Genomic DNA, 19,613 nt, shown 5'->3' with positions numbered 1-19,613 from the left:
TCATTATCTTTTTCTGCCATTTTAGACAACTTGAGAGGTGTAAAATGCTTCCTCAAAGTTGTTTTAATTTGCATTTCTCTAATCAATAGTGATTTAAAGAATTTTTTTCATATGACTAGAAATGACTTTAATTACATCATCTAAAAATTGCCTGCTCATATTCTTCAACCATTTATCAATTGGGGAATGATTTATAGTCGTATAAATTGGAGTCAATTCTCTATATATTTTAGAAATGAGAACTTTATCAGAAATACTAGATTTAAATTTTTTCCTCAGATTTCTGCTTTCCTTCTAATCTTGGTTTCATTGGTTTTATTTGTACAAAATCTCTTAAATTTAATGTAATTCTATTTCAAAGTCCAATTCTTTTTGTACAGCAAAATAACTGTTTGGACATGTATACATATATTGTATTTAACTTATACTTTAACATATTTAACATGTATTGGTCAACCTGCCATCTGGGGACGGGGTAGGGGGAAGGAAGGGAAAAGTTGGAACAAAAGGTTTTGCAATTGTCAATGCTGAAAAATTATCTATGCATGTATCTTGTAAATAAAAAGCTATAATAAAAAAAGAAAAAAATTAATATAATCAAAATTATTCATAAAAATATTTTTGTAAAGGATTCAATTTTTGATGATGATGTCCTTGGATTATGGGTAGGCTTTTTTTTTCCCCACTGGTCAAATTTGCTGACATCATCAGGTTGCTTAGAGGAAATGAAGAGTTTAAGTCAATGATTCATAGTGGCTGCTTTGGAATCCAAGGATCTTTGAGCAATGAACAGGGCTCTGTGTTTGTTAGGATGTCTAGGACAAAGCAGTCCTAGGGACAGCCACAGTGGGATGCTTTGAATGTGGAGGAAAACCCTGAAACAAACTGAATTCGAATCCAGACATTCAAAACCCTAAGTGCCTGGCCTTTAGAACACTGACAACTTGTGAGTGTTGAATAAATCTGCTGCCTCTCACATAGTAGAATTATCACCAAACTCCAAAATGTCAGAGTCCGGCCTCTGAAATGACTAAGCCTCCAGGGGAGTAGATTTGGGCAGCTGCTTCTCACGTTTGGGATGGAGGCCACCTCTAGCTTTGGGGCCTTGCTCTTGTTTTTGTGATTCCTGCAACTTGGTTCATTTTACTCATAATTGGTTCTGCATGTGGTGATCCTCCTCTCTCCCTAAGAGCATCCAGTGGGGTTTTTTCTTCTTCAGAAGATATCATTTATGATGTTCTCGACACAGCAATTCATGGATCACGTATGCAATTACCCTACCATATCATCTAATGCTACATTTTTAATGATGACAGAATAATGTGACAAGCAGAGAGTGGGGAAGGAATTGAAGAATTGTACCAAGGAAATTACATCTCATGTAACTGACAGGATGAAACTGAAGATTCTCTGGAGAAAGCATATGTTTTTCTAATTCATATGTCATGGCAGAATAGGGCGCCAATGTTCTTTACAAGTTCATAATCCCCAGACATCCCTGGAAGGTAGATTAGAAATGCTGTGATTGCCATGGGGAATCATTGAATGCTAGACCCAGAAGGGAACTTAGATTAGACATCATCTGGTTTAGCTAACCTCCTCATTGGAAAGGTGAGGGAGGAAGTGTTGGGAAGAGAATCTCAGTGTCACATCACCAACACACATACCTAGGCTGAAAGTTTCCTGGATCCCAATCCACTCAGTTCAACTCAACAGACATTTGTTAACTGTATATGTGGAACCCGAGAGGACATGGGAAATTGGAAGGATATGAAGTTTAGTTAAGGCACCTATCATTTAATGAATAAGAGCCAGAACTAGAATACTGGGATGGGCGTGTAATATTCTACTCAATAGATATATCCCTAAAGTTTCATTTCCTAAGTGAAGGAATTAATGAGTGGATGAATACACTAACTTCAGCAGATGCATACAAATGCCAGATGAAGAAATCCAGCAGAATCCTTTTCTAATATGAAAGAGATTGCCCAGGGAGCTCTAGAGAGAGAAAGTGGGGGACCTCAAGGAAAGGCTCATCTTCAAGGATCTAAGGGATAATTTTCCTTTGATTTTCTATTTCCTTGTTTTTCTATTTCATAAGTTTGTGATTTTGTGCATTGGCAAAGATGTATACCCAAGATAAGAACAGTATCATTTGTAGGTTCTTTTATCATTGAAATTTTTCTCTGAATTTTTACTATTATTATCTCTCTTTTTATGTATGTCCTAGAATTTTAGTAAGCAATTTCATGATATGAAAGGTTCCCTTAGAAACCATTAGCTCCTAAGACTTGTTTATGATGTTATCCTGAATTTTCCCCTAATATTCTCCTATTTGTTTGTAGCTCATTGGGCTAAAAATCCCTTATTTTCTAGAGGACTAATTTTCTTTACCCCATTCAAAATCAGAGGCCTTTCTTCCTTTTATCATGTCCTCACCAAAAGCCTTAGGACAGTTTATTTGGACATTTTTTTTGTAATATGGAAGATGTCTGACAAGTAGCTGTAAATGTAAAGCTGACTGAAGAATGAAGGCAGGGTTAGATTTTACTATCAATTACACAGGATTCAAAACATCTCCAGTAAACTAATGGATCTATGATCTCATCAATGGAGGAATTTTTCCAGGGATGCATATCATAATCCTGCTCATCCTGGGTGATGCTCATCAATGACTTCCAATAAAACACACTGGGGTTTTTCTTCTATTCTATTACCATTGAGACTTCAGTGGAGGAAGGGGTAGAGCATTGTTTGCTCCCTGCTTAAATTCTGTAATAGTCCCCTCTTTTTGTTGTTATTGTTAATCTGTTTTTAATGGCATTCTTCATACTACATCTTCGGAGTAAGTTTTCATTTATAATATATTGCAGCCTGCTTCTGTACATCAGGCACATCTCGTTACCTTCAGTTCTTTGAAGACTGTAATATTCAATTAATCAATTAATCATTTATTAATCAGTTTAATAAATTAAACTAATTTATTATCATTGGTGCCAGACTCCATGTCAATATGTGGGACAAAAGACAAAAGCAAAACAGTACCAGTTGTCTGAGAGTTTAAAGTCTACTGGGGAGAAGGGAGGCAGCAACAGCAGATACAGAGATGGACATAATATAGAATACAAACAAAATAGATACAAAGTGATTGGTGAGTGGCGGCACTAACAGTCCAGAAAGAGTAGGGGGAGTAGATTAGAAAAGCTTCATATATTTTTTGAAATTTTTAAAAAAAGACTTTTCCCATTTAAAAAGTATATGTATATTTATTGTAAATATACATTTATATACCTATCTATATATTTATCACCATAATTTCCCCCAGTCTCCCTCCTTTCCACTTCAAGAGAGGCATACTCTATAACAAATAGCATTTTTTAAAATGTTGTATTGTATTTTTATTTATTTGGTTAAGTATTTACCAATTACATTAAAAAAAATTTCAATAATACTTTAGGTTTCCAAATACACACAAAGATAGTTTTCAACATTCATTTTTTTGTAAGACTGTGTTCTAAATTTTTCTCCTCTTCCTTACCTCTCCCCTCCTCAAGATAGCAAGTAATTTTGTATAGGTTAAATATGTGTAATTCTTTTAAACAATTTTCTGTAACAAATGATATTTTTAAAGAGAAAATAAGAAAAAAGAAAAAGAAGTCAAAACAACCACCAACACCACAAAAACCATCTCAGCCATGGCTGATCATTGACAACATCTGAAAATATATACAATGCTCATGGACCTCCCACGAGTGGATGGGAATGTCTTCCCATGTCTTTTCTTTTGAACTGAGTGCTTGTTCTTTCACATTTTGCAGCATTCACTTTTGATTTTGGTTTTAGTTGTTCTGTTTACTTTGTTGCAGTTTGTTCTATTTTTCTTCATTCTTCTCATTTTAGTCCTCATCAGTTCACGTTGCTCTTTCCATGCTTCTCTTTATATTGAGTAATTTGTTGTTTTATCTGTAACAACATAAATGTAATGCTGTGAGAACAGTAACATTTACATGTCACCATTTGTTCAGTCCTTCTCCAGTTGAAGAGGATCTATTACTTTGTTTCTAATTTTTACTATCACAAAAATGGCTGCTCTAAATACTTTGGCAAACATAGATGGGAACTTTCTTGTCAATGGTCTCCTTGGAGTAAAAAAACAATAATAGAATCTGTAGGCCAAATGATATGAACATTTTAACCACCTTATTTGCATAATTCCAAATTTTTAACTGAGTCTTCAAAGAAATTAGGGATTTTAAGGTGTGGAGTTAAGGAGAGAATGCCTTCTGGGTGATAATAGCTAGTGCAAAAGCAAGATGACAAACGGAGTGTTGTCTATAAGAACCATTTTGGTCTAAAAAAACCCCAAAACATTTGGACTGGATTGTAGAGAGCATGAAAGGTAGTTATAGTAATAACATGTAGGATTCTGTGATTTACTGTCATGAAACATTACCAGAAGAATATTGGTGTTAAAAAAAGGAGCCATTTCCAGTTCCAGTAGTCTTGTGATGGAGAGAGCCATCTGCACCCAGAGAGGACTTGGGGGCTTAATGTATTTTCACTTTTTGTTGTTATTATTGTTGTTTGCTTGCGTTTTGTTTTCTTTCTCATTTTTTTCCCTTTTTATCTGATTTTGCTAGTGCAGAATAATTGTGGAAAGCTATATAGAAGAATTATTCATGTTTAACATATATTGGATTATTTACTATCTAGGGAAGGGAGTGAGGGAAAGGAGGGAAAAAATTTGGAGCACAAGGTTTTGCAAGGGTGAATCTTGAAAACTATGCAAATATTTTGAAAATAAAAAGCTTTATAAATAAAATAAGTTTAATGTAAAAAAAATGAAAATGAGCCATTCATTTTGGGGGAAAGTTTAATATGATTAAAAGAATCCAGTAATTTCTGAAAGACAATCTCCCTATTTATATTTTCTTATTCCATTCTGGACTTTGTTTCCTGTCTGTTTGCTGTATTTGTCCTAGACCTAAGAATTAATAGATCTATCTGATAGGTTGTTTATCTAAGAATATAATCCAGAATATTATTCTATTCTGAACAATAGTTATTCTTCATTTCTTCCTCCCATCCTTTTGACATTTAAGATGTTTGACAATGTTCTGGGATTTTATGCAATCTCTGTATATAGGAAATTCCCCTTCAGTTTTCTATTAGAATTTTGAGCTTCTTGAAGGCAAGGATGATTTTTGCCTTTTCTGGGCTGTCTGTGTGGGGCCATTTCCAGTGTTTAATACAGTGCCTGACACATAGTAGGGACTTAATAAATGCTGACTTCATTTCAACTTGGACTTAGCTCTGGAATCACGAACAAATGAATGATACAGCAATTATTAAGAGCTCACTCTTAATGCCAGATACTAGATTAAGCACTGGGGATACAAGAAAGCAAGCTACTCTCAGCCCTAAAGAAGTGTACATTTGAATGGGAGAAGAAAGGGGAACTGGAAGAGGGTCAGGTGATATTGTGTGGATGTACTTGTCAGGAAGTGAAGGGGAAGCCTTGTTCCCAGCAAGATAAAGCAGAACTCGGTTATCCGAGCCCGGATTGGCTCCAGGGTTGGAGTCTAATATTCTTTTTATTTTATTTTTTTATTATAGCTTTTTATTTACAAGACATATGCATGGGTAATTTTTCAGCATTGATCCTTGCAAAGCCTTCTGTTCCAACTTTTCTCCACCCCCTCCCCCAGATGGCAGGTTGACCAATACATGTTACATATGTTAAAGTACATATTAAACACAATATATGGAGTCCAATATTCTTTTGGGAGGGGGATAAGGACAGTGTCCAGGCTTGGGGCACGCGTGGCCAAGTTTAAAAAGGGCATCAGGAAGAGACTCCTTCAATCTCCAAGGTGCGAGATGAGCCAATTTCATAGGCTCAGATCTCGTCACAGGACATTCGGAAATTCCTCCTCACCCCCCACACAAGGTGATTCTATGAGCCGGCATGTGAAAAAACCCTCCCAAATCACCATATTGAGCAGATGGCCCGGCTCTGCAGCATATGCAGCAGTGCCCTCCCTAGAATTTTGATTATGTTTGTGGAGTGCAGACTTCATAAGGAGGGTTTGCTGGTGATAGGGAGAAGTGTGCTTTCAACAGCCCCTGAGTTTATCAACTTTTTTGGTTGTAGGCATAGCAGGGGCAAGGAGGGAGCTTTATCCTGGCATATGTTTGAGCCTGCAGCCTGGCAGGAGGCTTGCTGTACTTGTTTCTAGAAAAGGGTGCCGCATCTCAGTGATCCCAGAATCCCCTGCACCGGGCCGAGCCCTGGCTCTTGGGGATGATTCCAGAGCAGCCAGCCATTTGAAGTTTGATTCTGCTCCTGTTCCAGCATGGAGGCTGAATCACTGACTCTGGGAGTACTGGAGAGTGCTACTCCCTCCTGTGTATTTGCAGGGTCCCATCCATTGCCAGGATGGGGGTTAGGACTGATACCAGTAACAGGTGAAGGGCTAGCAGAGCTGCAATGTGACTGAACTTTATCCTGTAAAACCACTTGGGAAATCTGCAGTATCAATTACTTTAGCAGAGCTTAAAAGACGCAGAGCACTTAGCAACTGTCAGCTGTACCACAGTGCCCCCTGGCCATGCAGAGGAATAGGAGCAGAAGCTCAGAAGCCTTAGCAACAAGAACATTCTAATTGAATTCATTGAATAGGGAATCATTTCCCAGAAACAGAGTTTTAGAGCTGGAAGGGGCCACAGGGATTACTGAGTCCAACCCTTTCTTAATCTTATAGATAAGGAAATGGAGGCCCAGCAATGTGGAACTCTGATTAATTTTTTTCATTCTTGTAGGAAAATCTGAATAAATCAACTAAGCTCTGGTTTTCATGATATCAGGGACAGCTAAGAACAAGCACAAAAACAAGCTACATCATTTCTGATTTCATAAGCCTTATTGATAAAGGAGATGTGAGAAGAGATTTCTAACTATAGACATTTTCATCTTTAAATGACAAAAACCTGTGGCTCTGACTACCCAGTAATTGGTCATTATTAACAGCTGGGTAGTCAGAGCTGAGGGAAAAAAAGATTAAAAGTATAATTGTGATCTGAAATAAAGGTCTCCATGAGTACACAGGTTGCCATTAGTCTCTCAGGGATTGACTATTCTTTCATGTTTCTAAAAATAAATAATCTCCCTGACTATCCCTGACTGCTTTCTTAAAATTATGAAAAAACCCACTAACACATCAATCTGTAGCGTTAAAAACAAGCAAATTGTACCTACTAGTTTTGCAGTTTCATGTACAATCATTAATCTCTCTCTCTCTCTCTATATATATATATCCATATATATTTCCATATATATATATCCATATATATATATGTGCATATATATATATACATATATATATATATATATATATATATATATATATATATATATATATATATATATATATATATATACTATGTTCTGGAAATGTTTTATTCTGTAAATTAAAATAAAATAAATAAAATATATATTTTTAAATGAACACAATATATAAACAGATGCAGGGCTCCCATCAAGTAGTCTGGTCTATATAACCCACTGCTCAGGGATTCCTGACACCCTAAAGTCAACCAGTCCAGAAATCATAGCCCCTATAATGTGAATTTAAGATTATTTCATAACCCAAGCTGGCATATTGCAAGACATGTGTTTTAGCTAAATTATTATTCTATTTTTACAGCTTCATCTGAGTGTATCTGCAAATATAAGGCTTTCCTGTTGATATTTTCAATATCCTTCCTGTGAAAATAAATGCTTTTTAAAAAATGGCATGGGGCTTCATGCACTCAACATAGCTTAGGGCCTGCCAATGTCATAATCCATCCCTGCCACTGTAAATCAAATGTACTTTGGAGGCAAGATTTCAGAACAAATCGTTGTACTGAAAGCAAATTCATGCTGAGAGATCGCCTGCCGGAGTGAATGGGATGACAGTGCCATCTACCCAGAGCTGGCTGAACTGCCATCCTTTCAGAGCATAAAGTACAAAAGGTACCCCAGCCCGGGCTAGGGCTTTAGTGACCAAGGACCCTCAATCTGGTACCATCTGAGACCCTAACTAGAGAACTGGCACAATTCAAGCAGCTGTGCCTCTGCATCCCTGCACTAGTGAGAAGATTGACATCTCCCCTTTCTCTTCAAGATGATACAGATAATTTCCATTTTTACCAGATCCATATTTGTACTCAACTCCTCACCAAGGAGACAAAAAGCAGGTAACCAATTTTGAGAAAAGAGGTTGTTTAAATTACACAAGCTTAGTTTGAGTCACATGATCAGTGGGATTTGGGGGAGGTTCATTTTGTTAATATTCTCTATCCTTCTCTTTTCTCTTTCTCTCCTCTCTTTTTTTTCTCCTTTCCCCCTTTCTCTTTCTTTTTCTCTCTCCCCTTCTTTCTCTCTCTTTTTTTTCTCTCTCTGTGTCTTTCTCCTTTTTCTCTCTCTGTTTCTCTCTCCTCTCTGACTCTCTTTGTCTCTCTCCTCTCTGTCTCTGTCTCTGTCTTTCTCTCTCCCCCTTTGTCACTTCTCAATGATTCCTTCCTCACACCACCTCTCTTAGGACCCTCTCTTAGAGTCAAGAAATACACTTTGGCAAAAGCAATCAGCATGTTGACCAAGTTTGACCATCTATTCTGCATCTATAATCCACAATCTCTCTTTCAAAAGGGGGCAAGCCAATCAAATTTCTATATTCCTCAATGTCCAATGAGCCCATGACCGTCTCCAACAAAACATGCCATATGCCATCTTTACCCAACATTGCTTTATAGGAGAAATTAGGTTAAAATGAATGCCCAGGGAAGCTACAAATGTGAAAAGAACTTAGCAACACAAATGTGGAGAGATTCAGAAGAGAAGCACAAGACAGTACAAATCATTGAAAGGAGAGAAGCCAGATATTTTTACCTTCTTTCTAAATCCTGTCTTTCCTGTGCAACAAGATAACTGTATAAATATGTATACATATATTGTTTTTAAACAGATATTTTAACATATTTAACATGTCTTAGACTATCTGCCATCTAAGGGAGAGGGGCAAGGAGAGGAAAAGGTGGAACAGAAGTTTTTGCAAGGGTCAGTGTTGAAAAATTACCCATGCATATGTTTTGTATATAAAAAGCTATAATAAAAAAATTATAATTAAAAAAAAAGAAAGGAGAGAAGGCTCTCCGGAGGCCAGCAGACACAATCTCTGCCTGATCAAGCATCCCCTTGTTCCCAGTGGTCATCTAGCCATCGCCCGAGGTCCTCTGGTGAGAGCAACCAACAATTTCTTAAAGCAAACCATTCCATTCTTGGACAGCACTGATAACTAGGATATTTTGCCTACCATCAAGCCTTAATTTATCTTTTTTGCAAATTTATTCGTGATGCAAAAAGATCCAGGCAGTACAGAAAGGTATTTTCCTCTGTGAAGTCAAGGACATCAAGATAGCAAGTCCTGGAGTGTTGCCGTTGGTACATTTGTTTTTCATTACAGTTCTCAAGGTACAGGCGAGCTCCCCACTGCATATAGTCTGTGGGCATCTGCGGGTCTAATATCAGGCAGGCAGCAGGGACAAACTCACCCCCGTTGTCTAAGTGAGTGGAAAGGAAAGGGATAGAGAGAACGGCATGATTATGCAGCTTCTGGTGTTCTGAATCGGAGCTGCCCAGGCGACATACGGCTACGGTCTCAGGAAATATCATTAATCTCCTTTATCAGAGGTCTTTTATAAGTATATATACATACTGATCACTTTTCTATGGGCTTTAATACATCAGGTTTTTAAAAAGAATTTAAACCAGAGTGAGGGCTATGTGTTTGGAAATCATCCAGAAGCAGATTTTATTGTTTAAGGATTTTTTTTTTTTTTGCTCTATTTTGCTTTGACAGTGTTCTAACAGAGAAGACCATGGGAAGTCGACAGCTTTGCCTGTTAGTGTCCTCTGCCTCCTTGAAAAATTACCTTGCTGTTAACCTAGGCAAGACCCAAATTAGGAAGGTTGGCTTCCCCGGGGAGGTGTCTATTCTAGGATGGCAATGAATCATAAATCACCATGAAAGAAAAAGTTGCCAAGTGGCTTTATTAGTTATAGAATCTGACCAAGGCTGCCTTTAGTATAATCCCCCTCTTCAATCATTTAAAATATCTTTTAAACATATATATATATATATATATATATATATATATATATATATATATATATATATATATATATATATATATATATATGTGTGTGTGTGTGTGTGTGTGTGTGTGTGTGTGTGTGTGTGTGTGTGTGTGTGTATAAAATCATACCCACAAGCAGTGTATAGCACTGACAATATGTCTTTTCTTATCCAGTTATCAGTCATCCACTCAAGGACAGCTCCAATGTAAAGTACTATACCGTGTGCACTATAAAGGCCCAGATTGGCTGTGAGTGTTAAACAATCCCAGGCTCTCTCTTCAGCAGCGGATCCTTCTCATTGTTTGCCGGGAAGAACACAGTCTTCTTATGGAAAGAAACATCCAGGCCATTGTTCTTTCCCACCTTCCCGGGGCAGCTTTCAATTAGTTTGAATTCTTTGTATCTCCTGCAAGAATGTTTGCAAAAGTTACTCAGAAAAGACCTTCACCGAGAAAATGTTGCTCTCTCAAAAAGTCCCTTCCATTCTTTTATTAAATACGACTGGGCACTAAATAAAAATAAAGAAAGAAAGGAAAGAAAAAAAGTTAATTCCATTTAGCCTCAATCTAATGCCAGCCAGTTGCTAGGGCACAGAAAAAGAAGTTCTCTCTTGTTTAGAGGAAGCTTTCCTTTTTCACTCTCCCATGGAAGAGAAGCTCTAGCTTAGCACGGTTTTCGATGAATATAAAAACCTTTTGAGACATTCAGTGTGGTGTTTAATTTTGAGAAAAGGAAGTAGAGCACAATGGGCAGAGAGCTGGCCTTGAATTCAAATCCTGTATTTGACATTCCAGCTGGATGTATGTATCCAAGCCACTCACTCCCTCTCTGCAGCTCCTTAAGACTCTAGGTTACAGGGGACTGGTGATGTGCAAAGGTGGAGGGACTTTCCACACCAGGATTTCTCTAGACACATGAAATCATAGGTCCAGACTAAGAAAACAAGGCTGGTTGTTACTAAAAACCTGACCCACTGATTTCACTGGTATTTTTTTTTTAACTCCTGGCAATATTAATGGAGTGTTTAAGGAATTGTAGTTTATTAAAACGAAAGAGAAGGAAAGAAATATGGATGGAAAGCTGGAAGGCACCTCAGAGGCCACTTAGTCCGATACCCTCATTTTATAGTGGAGGAAGGTGGGTTCCGAGGGAGAGAAAGGCTTCCTCGGGCAGTGTCTGAGGTGGGCTTTGAGTCAGATCCTCTAACTCTGGAGCTAGAGCTCCGCTGCACCATGGGAAAAATGCTTTGTTCAAGTTAAAAAGGAAGCCTGCCAGCCAACTCCCTGCTTTAATATCCAGGCCCAGAAGAGAGGAACCATTTGTAGAGAACCAGCAGCTTTTGTTCAAACAGCCCCTCAGAAAACACACCAAGAGTTGGAAGCAGAAACTTACTTGTACACAAAGAAGGTTAGAAGAGCAGTGAAGATAACCAAGGCGCCGATGGAGACCAAGATGCCTGCTCCTGCTCTGGAAGATGACCCTGGAGCTTGGGATGAAAAGAAAGAACTTTGGAAGGAGCTCTTCCGTGGAAGGCACATGTTTCTCCTGATCCAGTACAGTCTGGCATGTGAAAATGTGTGGTGGGTGGATGAGATTCCTCAAAAATAGCTTTTATCACTTATATCTTTTTGTATCTCTTGGTAAATAATGAGCTCCTCAAGGTCAGGAACAATCTCATTTTGGTCTTTGGTAGGTATCTTTCTTACCCAACCCAGTGCCTTGTATACAGTAGGCACTTAAGAAACAATGGTTGCAATAAAGTGAATTGATGTCTTTGTAATCATCCTGTCCCAACCTTTCTCTCCTAGAAATTACCACTGCCATTTGGAATGTATCAACCTAATAGAAAATCTAATAGCAAAATAATTGTTGGTGCTCAGATCTCCTCAAGCAGCTTTTTCTAGCTTTAAAATTGACCTTGAATCTTTTTAATGAGAAAGCATGTGCTGATTGAAATATTCAAATATATTTTAAACAGCTGCATATACACAATATACATATATTATATTATATTATATATATGCTATATATTGCATACAACATACAGTATTCAATATATTATATTATATATACATATATAGTATTTGTTATATATTATGTACAACATACAGTATTCAATATATTATTTTATATTATATTATATATACATATATAGTATTTGTTATATATTGCATACAACATACAGTATTCAATATATTATATTATACTATATATACATATATAGTATTTGTTATATATTATATACAACATACAGTATTCAATATATAGTATACACATATACACAGTGCATACATGTATATATAGCACATACATGTATGTTTACATGTATGTATGTATGTTTACTAGTGAGAAAAACCTTAAATCAATGGGAAGCAAAAGGAAATTGATGTTTTGATTTGGTCTAACTCTGCTCAAAGGAAGAGTTAAGGATGTGAGAATGAAAGGACTCCATCTTTGCTTTCTACTCTTCCTGTCCAATACCTGCCCTTTAAACAGGGGTGGAAGTAGAATCTTGCAATAAAATTAGCTGTAAATAAAAAGTCAATGACAGAGGAATGGTGAAGGGACCTAACTGAACAGTGTGCTAGCACAAAAGCACAATTCCCAATGGAGGGCCTTCCCCTTTGTTTATTTTGTTGGAACTTCATGCATACAAGGAAAGTAAGAGTATATAATAATATGGTTTTTAAATTGACTGGTTAATTTTTTTCTGCTGATATCCTAAAAAGTAGCCAAGACAGCCCGGTATTGTGGGTTTGGTGTCTTTATCTGGTAGAACATGGGAAAGTGAACTAGAGGGCATGTGGGCAAATTAATAAGGGAGTCAGGAATCCACTGTATTTTTCCTTCCTTTTCTCTACTTTGAATTTTCAGTCATGTGGCTGTGTCCTCTACGTGGGGCTATGAGCCTGACCCTGGCATCAGGTTCGCTAGGTTATTTAGAGACATGGACCAAGGTTATTATTTATAGTACCCAGACCTTTCAAGGCATCTCTGGAAAAGTGGCTACTACATTCAAGGAGGGGCTTAACTGTATAATTATAGCCTATTAGTACTTGCTCTAAGGTCACCATCTGTAGCTTCATTTGAGGACTTGGCCCCAGGCAGAATTTTCTGGGGTAACTCTTTCTTCCAAGCTGGGTTCTAGATAGACATGTTATTTTATTTTAGCCTAGGAATCCTTAGTAACCATCATTCAATAAATCTTCCAGTGTGTGAGGGGGAGATGGCATTGTGGGGGAATGGATAGCCAAATTCTGAAAGTAAAGCTCTAAATAGCTCAAGGAAAAGTGGGTGTACATTTTCTTTTATTAAAAAAAAAAACTGTTTCACTGACACTCTTTTAAAGAACATTACTTTAACTTCCCAATAGTATTCCTCCTCCACCCCAAATTCTCCCTATATATATTTTCATTTGACAATACTTCTCCACATGTTGTTGTTGAGAGAAAGCAAGGATAGAAGGCCAAGCTCAAGTCAGGAAGAACTGGGTTCCAGCCTCTCTCTGACACTGCTCAGCTCTGTGATTCTGGGAAAATCATTTAATTTTTCAGTGCCCTTAGACAACTTTCAAGATAATAAGTGACTGATGAATTACTGAGCTATATAAGTAGAGAAGTTTTCTACTTGGGAAGTTGCTCCCATTAATAAAATCCCAAGTTTGGATCTCCAAACCCCACAATTGTTGTGCTACAACCAACAATTAACATTTTTTTTTCTGAGAGTTACTACTTACCTTTTCCACTGATAGAGACCAATGTACTTGTAAGGGCCAGACTGGCCTCGTTACCCAAAGTAAGATTCACACAATACATCCCAGTTTCCCTGAAGGCTCTCCTTATGGTCAACAAGCACTGGTCATTGACTTCCACAGGGTCACAGACTGTGTTCTGGGGCCATTGGCACGTAGGGTCAGAAATAACTGTACAGACATCAGTAGGAGTGCTGAAATTGGCAAGAAGATTGGTGGTGGTGGTGGGGAAGAGAGAGAGAGAGAGAGAGAGAGAGAGAGAGAGAGAGAGAGAGAGAGAGAGAGAGAGAGAGAGAGAGACAGAGAGAGAGAGACAGAGAGAGAGAGAGAGAGAGGGGGGGAGAGAGGGGGAGAGAGAGAGAGAGAGAGAGAGAGAGAGAGAGAGAGAGAGAGAGAGAGAGAGAGAGAGAGAGAAGAGAGAAGAGAGAAAGAGAGAGAAAAGACAGAAAAAAGAGAGAGAAGAAAGAGAGAAGAGAGAAAGGAAGAGAGAAAAAAGAAATGGATGAGAGAGAATGAGAGAGAAGAGCAAAAGAGAGAAAAGACAGATAAGAGAGAGAAGAAAGAGAGAAAGAGAAGAGAAAAAGAGAGAGAGAAAAAGAGAAGAGGGAGAAAAGAGAGAGAAGAGAAAAAGAGAGAGAAAAGAAAGAAGAAGAGAGAAGAGAAAGAAAAAGAGAAAAGACAGAAAAGAGAGAGAAGAAAGAGGAAAAGAGATAGAGAAGAGAGAGAGAAAAAAGAGAGGAGAGAAAAGGAGAGAGAAAAGACAGAAAAGAGAGAGAAGAGAAAGAGAGAGAGAAAAGAGAGAGAAAAGAAAGAGAGAAGAAAAAGAGAGGAGAGAAAGAAGAGAGAAAAGACAGAAAATAGAGAGAAGGAAGAAAGAGAGAGAAGAGAAAAAGAGAGAGAAGAAAAAAAGAGAGAAGAAAAAGAGAGAAGAGAGAAAGAAGAGAGAAAAGACAGAAAATAGAGAGAAGGAAGAAAGAGAGAGAAGAGAAAAAGAGAGAGAAGAAAAAAAGAGAGAAGAAAAAGAGAGAAGAGAGAAAGAAGAGAGAAAAGACAGAAAATAGAGAGAAGAAAGAAAGAGAAGAAAGAAAGAGAGAAGAGAGAGAAAAAAGAGAGAAAAGACAGAAAAGAGAGAGAAGAAAGAGAGAGAAGAGGAAAAAGAGAGAGAAGAGAAAAAGAGAGAAAAGAAAGAGAGAAAAGAGAAAGAAGAGAGAAAAGACAGAAAAGAGAAAGAAGAGAGAGAAGAGAAAAAGAGAGAGAAGAGAGAGAAGGGAAAAAGAGAGAGAAGAGAAAGAGAGAAGAAAAAGAGAGAAGAGAAAGAGAAAAAGAGAAAGACAGAAAAGAGAGAGAAGAGAAAAGGGAGAGAAAAAAGAGAAAAGACAGAAAAGAGAGAAGAAAGAAAGAGAGAGAGAAAAAAGAAATAGACAAGAGAGAGAGAGAGAAAGAGAGAAGAGAGAGAGAAGGGGAGAGAGAAACGAGAAATAGAGGAGAGAGGGGGGAATGGGGAGGAAGGGAAAGAGAAATATTTTGTTAATGGTGGTTGGCCTGTGTGGGCTATAAGCTCCATTATTATAGGGAATATCTGTGATGATGAGCTCACATACATTTGAATATTGGAATATGAAGCATCCCTCATGTGCAATGAATGAATGAGCAAGGGGAAAAAAACCTGACATTTGATATCCATCAAACATCCATCCATTCATCATCCTAAGTCCATAGAAAGCACCTTGGAATAACCTAGCAAATGTTCTCACCCAGCCCTGCGGATGCTGGATGTCCTCTTTCCTCCAGGATGGAGGGTGTAATACTGACAGCAAGAACACTAGATTTCATTTAGTTACCGAACAAGTATTTCTTTAGGTATACAAGGACAAAGAACCCAGGGATGTGAAGGTGTTTGACACTATCTTCCCAGCTCTCAGAGATTGTAGATTGAGTAAATAGTAGGCGATGTGAAACTCAGATATTGCTAATGCCTTTGTCAGGTGAGAACATATCTCAAATAAATCAATCAAAAGGATTATCTCAGTATTAACAGTGCCCAGACATCAATCAGAAGCCATTGCAACTGGGTGCAGCGGGTCTCTTCAGACTGGTGGATGGGCCTGTTCCTGCTGTGTATGTCTTCTCTCAAACAGCAGGCCGGTTCAGAAGCCAAGAGCCAGGCATCTGATGGTAGAGAGGAAAGAGCCACTCTTAGGAGCAATCACTTGGAAGCCATGGCTGGGGTGAGTGAGAGGAGAGAGTCTTGGTCTCAGCCTCCGTCCCTCTAATCCCTGGATCATAGAAAAACCCAGGAAACTTTAGAGGATTGTAGAACTGTTTTCTGGGCCACATAGAGGGTTGTGGGAGGCAGTGTCTATACTGGTAGGAGAAATGGGTTGGTGGGAAGAAGAAAGGCAGGGGCAGGATCCTGCAAGTAGCTCAGCTATACCTTGCCCCAGGACAACATACTTCTAGAAGCTACATACTGCTCCTGTCATATGTACTTTCTAGGCTTGATCCTGCTTTCCCTTGGATGCTGTATTTCACTTGGTGGAAAGATATATCAGACTTGCTATATCACCACAGTAAATGTCACTCTCTAAAAGCTAATTAAATCCGGCTCACTAGTTGAATGCTGTTCTTTAATCATGTTATATACAACTCTTCATTCCCCATTTGGGGTTTTCTAGACAAAATTACAAGAGTGGTCTACCATTTCCTTCTCCCGCTCATTGACAGATGAGGAAACTGAGGCACACAGGGTGAAGCGACTTGCCAAAGTGTCATAGCTAGTAAGTGTCTGAGGCTGGATTTGAATTGAGATGTTCCTGACTCCTTGTGCTACTTCACCACCTTGATGTTCCTAATTGATCTCAACTGCTAATCAAGGAGGGAAACCCACTGGTGGGGGCTCAGAAGCTATAGTTTCAAAAAGACAATTCTAGGTCAACCCTGGCACCCTGAGGGGAGTAGTAGTGCCTGTCTGTCCTCTGGGGACTTCAGCTATCCATAGGGTAGCTCTGCAGCTTTGGCTACAAATTCACTGTGAGAGTTTTGAGATTCCCCTGTTTGCACCTTCTTAAGGCGGCCTGCTGACTGTTCTTCATCTGCCTCCACTACAAGCATCATTTTCTTGGCTGATGACCAAGCCCCAGAACTGGACTCCGGTGAGGTGTCCAGTCTCTAACAAGTAACCCACAAGCAGCAGCATTTTCATTTTATCAGCATTTCTGCTCCCTAATCCCCAATCCCTAGTTGGTGAGCCCCCTAAAGCGATGGAGTGCCCTTTCTCAGCCAACTCCTAAAATGTTTCAGTTGAATAAGCATGTATTAAACACCTGCGGTGTGTCTGGCACTGCCCTAGGAGGTAGTGCACAAAGGCAAAAATGACATCAGGCTTACCCTTAAGGTGTTTACATTCTGCTGGGGATAAGGAGATGGGATATGCATGAGAATAAGCAAATAGAAAGTATGTATAAAACAATATGAAGCCGACTGGCTCTATGGGTAAGATGAATGATTAATTAAGTGCTCACTATTGCCAGGCCCTGTGCTAAGTGCTTTAAAATTTTTATTCTTTCACAGACATCTTATTTGATCCTTGGAACACTCCCAAGTGGTAGGTGCTATTTTCAGTTGAGGAAACTGAAGCAAACAGAGATTAATTAAGTGATTTGCCCAGGATACCATGTTAGTAAGGGTCTGGGGTTAGATTTGAACACCTTGCTCCCGGCCCATCCCATCCAGCAGCCTGCATTTCTTCCCCCCAGCACTGAGCTAGCTACAGTCACTCATAGCAGAGTGGATATCATTGGGAAAGAGACACCTTGGCCCTTTTCCTAGGTCTGAGCAGTTGGAGCCATTCTGAAAGTTTTATAACTTAATCAAACATGTCAGTTGGGCTTTTTCAAGGTCCTATGATCTTTGGGCACTTTGTAAATTCCATCATCGCTCTTCATCCGGAGCGGTAAGTGGAGAGGGCCAGCCTTTGGGGCTGTCGCCCAGGAGTGCCCTTTGTACTGTATCTGGGAAAGAATTCCTAGTTATGCTCTCTCTGGGTCTGCAGTGAATCAGGAGGTTTTCTTTTTGTTTAGGAGGTGGAAGGCAAGTGGCAACTAGCCCTCTGCCCGGTCCCGGGGACTTGCTAGCATCCGATCGGTCTGATCCTAATATCATACTTACTTCCCTTGGCAGGTGACAACAAAGTCGATAGCGGAATCTTCCGTCTGTGACACCGACTTCTGAATACTGGTCATCTGGATGATATTAACTTCCAGGATCCCCTCTTATGACACAAGCCCCAAGCACCCCCAACCAAGGGAAAGAAAAATGAGAACCAGTAAATCAGAAAGGCCAAGAATACAAACAAAGCCCCCTTCTCCCGCCTTCCCCACTGTGAAGAAATCAACAAACCCAACTCAAAGGTCCTGGATCCTGCCCAGTGCTTGTATCCATGGAGCTCCGGCTTCTGAAAAGCCCAACAGAGCCGCTGACTTCCCTTCTAGCTTGTTTTCATAACTTCTTACATAAAGCGGGGACTTGTGAAAACTAGCAAGTGGAACAATAGTGGACCAAGCCAAAGCAGCCAGGCCTTACTGGGCCAGGGGGGTCAGAGCAAGCTAACATGACCCTCCGCTAGCAGCTTCAGGGAATCCCAGGTGGCCAGCCAGGAGCTGCTGAGAGCTGCGCCTGGGGCAGCCAAACTAAATACTGCACATCCCCCTGCAGGACCACCAACCTCGAGCCCAGCTAATTGAGAATAAGCACCCGGATTTGGTCGGTAGTGCCTCCTACGGTTGGAGCCAGCCCATCAAGTATGGTAGGAGGGAAGCCAGGATGGCAGGGCTGCCTCCACAACCCTCTGGCAAGCTACCTTAAATGCCAACTTTGGAGATCCGTTTCTTTGTGACCTGAAGGCTTTTGGATTTTTTAAGAACACCTGATTGAAATACGTGCATGCACGCACGCGTGCACACACACACACACATATCAATGGGCATAGTATAGAATCCTTTGGATGTTGGGGGAAGCAACATTCAAGAAGAAAAAAAGGGCATCTGGTAGGTGGAAAGCAGCCAAAGCCAAACTTGGGGGACTTTCCAATTTTGCTGAGGTGAATGGCTTGGTATTGTGTGGACTAAAGAGTTGCTGCCTTTATCCAGCCATCTTGGAAATGCTGCAAAACTGAAGCCAGTACTTGGAGACTTCCATTTAACTCCTATCAATCCAAAGGAAATGGTGGTCCAGGCCCATCAGCTCTGCTACATGGGAAGCTGAGGGTGGTAAATCCCTTAAACTCAGGAGATCTGGCTTTCAAGCCTCTAACACCAATCCAGACCACATCTGGCCTTGATAGGGTGAGCCCTGGGGCCAGGGGGGCCACCAGAAGGTGGCCAAGAGGGGATCAGAAATGGGGCAGGTCAAATTTCTGCATCAGTTGGTGGAGGGAAGTAGAGTCGGGCCTATTAGCTCCACACTTCCAGCCTGGGTGAAATAGGAAGATCCAGCCTCTAAATAATGTTTTAAAAATGTTGTAAGGAGAGATAGGTTAATCTCCGTCCGACTAGAGTTTAGGTTCTCTGAGGGCAGCAATCAATCCCTCCTTAGACTATCTCCAATTGGCCTGAGAACGATGCTGAAAATGGGGCAGGAGATCTGCAAGTCAGTGTCTCCTGACTGAGTTTGTGGTCCTGGCTG

At 39.6% G+C, this 19,613-nt stretch overlaps 1 protein-coding gene across 1 annotated transcript in view; it reads right to left on the bottom strand.

Moving 5' to 3' along the window:
* Nucleotides 1-3,373: 3,373 nt before the first annotated feature.
* GPNMB (glycoprotein nmb) overlaps nt 3,374-19,613 on the bottom strand; it is a 41,945-nt gene continuing 25,705 nt past the window's right edge. Inside the window, exons 8-12 of the mRNA XM_074270883.1 lie at nt 18,099-18,201; nt 13,917-14,125; nt 11,573-11,666; nt 10,400-10,586; nt 3,374-3,963 (exon numbers count right to left, since the gene is read on the bottom strand). Of these exons, the coding sequence (XP_074126984.1) occupies nt 10,436-10,586; nt 11,573-11,666; nt 13,917-14,125; nt 18,099-18,201 (557 nt within the window). The 3' untranslated portion in view covers nt 3,374-3,963; nt 10,400-10,435. The remainder of the gene's footprint in view (nt 3,964-10,399; nt 10,587-11,572; nt 11,667-13,916; nt 14,126-18,098; nt 18,202-19,613) is intronic.

The sequence above is a fragment of the Sminthopsis crassicaudata genome, chromosome 5 (genome assembly GCF_048593235.1).
Source record: "Sminthopsis crassicaudata isolate SCR6 chromosome 5, ASM4859323v1, whole genome shotgun sequence".
NCBI classification, from domain to species: Eukaryota; Metazoa; Chordata; class Mammalia; order Dasyuromorphia; family Dasyuridae; genus Sminthopsis; species Sminthopsis crassicaudata.
Note: the sequence above shows the minus strand (reverse complement) of the source record. Positions and strands in the feature narration are given on the sequence as shown.